Here is a 6,396-nt window from a genome sequence, read left to right on the forward strand (position 1 = left end):
GGGGGAAAGGGGATTCCACATACTTAAGTAGAATTTAGAAGTAACTTTCATCCGAGTTGGATCACACTGTAGCTGCTTCCATCTGGGTTAGATCACACTGTGGCTGTGTGAAGTAGGATTGAAGAGTTTTGCACTTTGGCTGGATACATCATATAGGGACCAGGGTTGATTTATATACCTTTTAAGAAGTGTCATGTGTTGTTCTACCTTCTCCCACCCCCTCTGGATTTAAACTAAATCTATTAATCACAAGTATAGAAGTTTTTCTAGCAGGACAATTAAAGAGACAGCTTCTTCCCTAGCAGATTAAGATCTTTTTAATGAACTTCCCAGAGCCTCACACAAACTGTCCCTTTTGAACTACATTACTTCATTGAGAGGGTTCTTAAACACAAAGTTACTGTTAAATGTTCAGCACAAGACTCAAACCACTATCTTTAAAGCTGGTAACTCATTTAAGTGGTTCCTTTCCCTTGGCCTGCCCTTTCAGGGAGGCTTTCAGCAGGGAGAGCTTCTGTCTGTACTGAGAGCTCAAAGCACCTCTACACGCAGCCATACCACAGTCAGAAGCACCAAAGAAATCAAACAGGGAGGTGGTTCTGAAATTTAAGCATGAGTAGCCAACAGAGCTACCACCCATACCTCTGGTTTAGCTATTTTATAAAGACCACTTCTCCACCCATCATCATTTAGCTAAAATGCATCTCTGCTCCACCCATTTTCCTCATTACACAAGCTACATTACCATTAAATCAATAATGGAAAGAAACTTTAATACAAGTTTATTTACCAATATACAATGCAAAAACCTAGTAAACTGCTGAGTGTGCACAACATCAGTTAGGTTTTACATGATTTCAGCACAGGCATTTGTGTGTCTGGCACAGCTACACCAGTACACGATTCAAATGAGTGCAACATTCCCTTTAAGGAAGAAGCTGATGAGCTGAACAGGCTCACCACGTGCCTTCCTTCACAGTATTCAACGTGTCATCACGTAAGAGCAACTGGGGCACATGCAAAAACATTTTGCAAGAAGAGATAGTAAACTGAAAGGCTAGTGAAGTCTGTTACAGTTGCAAAGAAATTTGATGCAGCCGCTGTACAAGAGAATAATTGGCAGAGTGCTTAGCTTGTGTGATTTACAAGGCAGTTCATGGTCAGAGACTCGTGCAAACCTACTATAATGCTGTTCCTAATGCTTTGCTGGGACTGCAACGGAACACAGGGCAGGAGGGTCTGTGCCCAGAATACTCTGTAACAAGCCCTTCTGCACCAGGTAGTACACACAGAATGGTGATTATCCCTCCCTTGTTACCTAGTAAACAAATATTACTGTAAAACATCATTGGGACTAGACTGATTGAAGTAAACATACAGCATCAAAACAGACTTATTGCTGCCTCTATCAGTAGCAAAAGATCAATATTTTGAACAGCTTACAGAGTGTCACTTTTTCATAGGCTTACATCAATGCTGTTAGGACAGATACTATCATTAGTAATATCTTTAATTAGAAAAGTCAAGAGCATTAAGCATATAAAACACCTTTTCATTAGCAACATGAAGGCGAGGTTATTTGTACAGTACAGGAAGCGCTTCCAGATCAACACAAGATACAAGTTGAAGAGCTCTTTGCCATGTTTTTTTTCAGCCCCTTCAACACAAAAGAGAAGCAGTTAGCTCTAGTAAATTGCTGGATTAACATAACTGCATCTCAACTTAAAAACAAACAAAAAAACAGCAGCTCATAACAAAGGAATGCTTAGACGAGATCAGTTCCATGTGAAAATATGGAACAGCAGCATCCTCTAGTGCAAGTCACCTTTAAAATTAAAAGCATAGCTGACAATGAGACATTGCTTCTAGGGAAGCCCTTTCCAAGGGACTAGTATTTGCTAAAGCAAACATTTACCACCTTGAATTTGCTTGCAAGTATAAAATAAATATTGATATCCATATTTCATACATTAAAAATACTTTATTTTACATTCATTTTGATGTTCAATAAGTTACGTCTAGCACCAAAGAAACATTTTGGAGGGGCTGAGGAGTTAAACTACAAAGTTTAAATGCAGAATTCACTTCAACATTAAATGACTCATAGGTGCCTAGATTTTTTTTTTAAGTTATTGTTCAGATGGGCTTTAGACTATTGCTTCAGTTAGACTTAGGTGTGCCAAAACAGTGTAGAAATATAAAAATCACAGATTTGAGAAAAAAAATAAAAAAACCCAAATCAATTTAAACTCTCAGCTACATGCAGAGTTGAGGATCCAGAACACTTATCAGTAATGGTATGTTATAGCAGTTAGGTAACAAGTTCCAGGAAGAACCAAATTGCATAACTCGAATACAAGAAAGAAAGGCTGAGCTTCCTTTCCACAGGAGTAGGACAGAAAATAACCAAGGGTTTATACCTTATGAACTTGTATGCTGTTTGTACATGCATATAGGGTGGAAGTGGTTCTTAAAGCTACTCAGCACATTGCAGTTCGTACCACTGCTGCCAAGGAGAGACAGTTTTGTCTCAAGTATTCCACAACAAGCCACTTACAGGTAAGCCAAACAAAGCATTACATCCGAGAGGACATAGCCCTTACCTTTTTGAAGGGACATAACATCACAAGCTCACAAGAAAAAGGCACTAGAGTTTTGGTTTCTTCTTCCTTAGAAATGCTGGCTTTGTAATTGTACCCCTTTTATTCTAAACTCACTGGTAACACTAGTTTGGTAATGCTGGATGTATTAACTAAAACCCAGTTCTGATCAGTATACCTCTGCCAAGTTGCAGAATTGATACTGTTTTAAGTATCCTTACTGACTACAGCCCAAAGCATCAAGCCAAGGTGACATTTGCAGTGCTTGCACTTGTTCTGAAGCCAGTCAAGTTCCATGTTTTGGCACATCTGTGCTCCAGAAGACCTGCCCAGCTGGCCTCCGGCCACAGCTTCCCTCTCCAGACACGACCAGCAGAGAGGCTTAAGCACAAGTAACACTGTGCTGTCTTCCACATGGCAACCACCATTTTTTATTCATTTGGTTAAATACCAGCACGGGAATTTAAGGATGAAATGAGCATTAAAATCTTTTCTAGTCCTCCTTCAACATCTTTCCCTTAATCTTACTAGAACAGTGCTGTGGGTCTGGCGTTTCTGCCACACGCTGTGTTAAATCATCATCTCAGACTAGTCAGAGTCGTGACGAGTTCCCTCTCCAGGTGCACTGTTCCCCCTGCAGTGGGCTGCAGTCACCCTTCTGCCACATCAGTCATTTCAACTTCAGTGTGTTTAGTCCAGTACGTTTCAAGGTTATGTGCCACCAGAATCCAGTAATGGCTCGATTTACAGCTCTGTACTTCAGAAGCACATTAGCTGTGCATCTTGACCTAATCTCTATCACCTCTCATTTTTGTTTTTAAAAACCAGTCTTGGTGTTCGCTCTTCACTTGAGAATTCCGCTCTTTTTCCCTGTCCCTCCCAATCAGTTTCAGGATTTGGCAGCTACACCTCCTCATCCCATACAAGCTCAGAAGTTACAGATGCCAATGAAGGTGTAACTTCCCCTGACAAGAAACAGTGATTTTGCTGCCTGAGGCTCCCAACGGCTACAAGACAACTCACTGCCTATTTTCCCAAACCCCATTTCTAGCCCCAAACAGCCACTTCACAGTAGTGCTGACCCTTCCTCTGGAACAGAGCACCACAGCTGCCATGCACCCCTGCAACTCTGCTACTAATTAGTTAGCATCGAAGCTTCAGCAGAGCCTGTTTCAGCAAAGACTGAAGTCAAAGCTATGTCCGGATCAGCTGGGTGTGCAGGTAGCTCTTCAAGAACCCTTTCCACAGCACAAGTACCTGAAGGCATCTCACCTACCACATTTCTTTCCTTCCACTCCCTGCCATGGCTAATCCTTGCTGTATTCTCGACAGAAACTCACCCCGCTGTCCCAGCACCTTGGCTGTAGTTACTAAGGAGAATGTTCTGAAAGCTTAGCAATGGTCACAAAAGTCCTTGCTCACCCTGCTCCTGCGCTCAGGACTTTTGTAAGCTTCACTTTGCTGCCAGCATTACACCAAAAAATGAAAGAAAGGGAGAAGACAGTTTCCAGCAAATGAAACTATCTCCCACCTTAAAGAAAAGCAAGGATTACACTGATACTCATTTGTCCAATAGTAAGGAGTAAAGTAACTACTCTGGGACTACTGGACTTGAGTAAGTTCACATGGAAGAAATCTGTTCTAGTAATGTGCCAAAAGCAGTGAAATCCAATGTAGAAGTTTCACAATTAAGTACTTTCCATGATCCAAAGCAGAAGTCTATTTGAACCATGGATCATGAATACTGTCGGGATTTATGTATTTTCTTTTTTTTGTTGTTTTTAAGTAACATAATTTCTGTATCTTTGGGGAGGGAAGGAAAAAAAATAATGGAGTCCTTGAGGCTATAATGGGCCTCTGCTGCGTTTTTTCAGATCAGCTGAGTTTCATGAAGCATCCCTGGATATCCAACCACTTTCTGTTAGAAAGTTTAAAATCCTTTTCTTCAGTACCTTATCTAAGTAACTGGGAAGGCGACTCTTTGAAGGAATTCCTTGTCTTTTTTGGAGATGGTCTTTAATGATTATAGTTTTTACTGTCACATAACGTGCAGGACTCAAATTTAGAGAGCTGCAGAGCACCTTTTCCCTGTCCGATAAGAGTTCAAAGCCAGGCAGGTTTTCAATGGCAGCAAATTCACCTTCTTTACCATCTTCCTTCCCTCTCTTGGAACTAGCTATGTTTTTGTTCTCCTTCCTCTTTTCCCGTTTGTGCCTGGCTGCCTCGTATTCTGCCGACTCTTCCATTTTGGTGATTCCATTTCGACGATACCGCTGCAACTCCCGAATCTTTGCTCTAAGTATCCTCTCTTTATGCATGTTCTCAAAGAAGTCTTCAAACTCCTTACAAGACATGAACTGGTACAGAGGCCTCAGTTTCAGCCTTAACTCCTTCTCTTCTTTTGTGATCTTTCGTTTGGGAGCTTTCTCCTTGTCCTTTTTATCCTTCCCCAGAAAGGCTGGTACCAAGTTATAGTCTCGTGCAATGTTCTTCCGCCGTTGCCTCTCCTTGAGTTTCCTTACATACATGTCTACATGAGCTCTTTTTAACTCTATTTCCACGTCATCGTCGTCATAGTTCACCGAAAGGCCACTGATCAGAGTCTCCGCGTCCTGATCGTATTCGATCTCGTAGTCATCCCGGAGTGGCATGTATCCCAACTGCTGCTGTTCGGCCACCGATATATCCAACGGGGGGAGCGGCGTGGTCAAGCTGGGAGAAAGCGGGCCGCCGCTGGGACACGTGTGATCCGTTACCCTGTTCGGAATAGTGTCAGGGATGCAGGCTTTTCCCAGGTTGCCATGGATATACATGCTCACGTAGTGCTCCATCACTTCCTGAGGTGTTCGGGATGCTCCCACGTGAGCAGCCATGTCCTCCTAAACGGAAAATAAGGAGCAGTGATAAAATGATTCCCATTACATCTTCAGCATAGTGTGCACTCAGGTGAGAGCATGACTTTCTCCCTGCTTCTCAAAAGCCAACTCACAATACCTAAACTCTTCTAGCAATACTGAAGTTAGCCACGTTTCCATCAGATCTGCACTTTTAGGTCTGGATACGCATTTACAATTGCTCAGGGGCGTGCAGGCCATGAAAACAGTGCCAGAAACATCACTAAGGCAAGCTGCATCAGATCCTCTAGGCACCGGAACACCATCGAGACGCTGGATCCACATGTCAGTTCCTCAGCATCCACCGCGCTCTCAAAAAGTGAGCTCACCATCAGCAGGATGCCCCAAGCCAGCGCTGGGATCGCTACGTCATTTGGGGTTTGCTCGCTTACATTGCCTTGCTGAAGTACTTTTGGAACAATATAAAAAACTACAGCATTTACAGTAAGAAAGGTAGCATTTACTCATTTTCTAGTTAAAAACGAAAGCTACAATGATCACAAACTTTTAACATTTTGAAGAAGTCTTCATGTTTAATGAAGCAAATCACAATCGAGTCACGATGAATGAATTGGATAATGCTGCTTTTTACTGCTATTTTTTAAAAACAAGCCTGACTGTGTAGTGACACAGAAGGCAAGCAGCAAGCGAAGTGCTGTGACACACTGAGGGAAAAAGAGGCTACAGGGCCTGTACCACAGAGGCTGCGGGGGAAGGCACGTGCTGCAGCAGAAGGCTGCCACAGCCCCGCGAAGCCCGAAGAGCTCCTTCGGCCAGCGGCTCTCCCGCAAGCGGCCCGCGAACGGCCCAGAGGCTGCGGAGCGGGACGCGACACCGGGGCCCCCTCGCAGCACCGCGCAGGCCCCCCACCTTCCCCGGGCCCGCAGGCTGCCCGCAGCCCC

The 6,396-nt window shown here is 43.4% G+C and overlaps 2 protein-coding genes across 2 annotated transcripts in view; one reads left to right on the forward strand and one right to left on the reverse strand.

Annotated features, from left to right (window-relative positions):
- Window positions 1–1,491: 1,491 nt before the first annotated feature.
- Window positions 1,492–5,609, reverse strand: TADA2B (transcriptional adaptor 2B). The gene has a single exon (XM_026847173.1). It carries the CDS (start codon window positions 5,471–5,473, stop codon window positions 4,487–4,489), a length of 987 nt encoding a protein of 328 aa, XP_026702974.1. The 5' UTR covers window positions 5,474–5,609; the 3' UTR covers window positions 1,492–4,486.
- Window positions 5,610–5,693: 84 nt separating this feature from the next.
- Window positions 5,694–6,396, forward strand: part of CCDC96 (coiled-coil domain containing 96) — a 3,218-nt gene continuing 2,515 nt past the window's right edge. Inside the window, exon 1 of the mRNA XM_026846920.1 lies at window positions 5,694–5,862. Within this exon, the coding sequence (XP_026702721.1) occupies window positions 5,694–5,862 (169 nt within the window). The remainder of the gene's footprint in view (window positions 5,863–6,396) is intronic.

This window comes from Athene cunicularia (assembly GCF_003259725.1).
Source record: "Athene cunicularia isolate RWA chromosome 4 unlocalized genomic scaffold, athCun1 chr4_part1, whole genome shotgun sequence".
Lineage (NCBI taxonomy): Eukaryota > Metazoa > Chordata > Aves > Strigiformes > Strigidae > Athene > Athene cunicularia.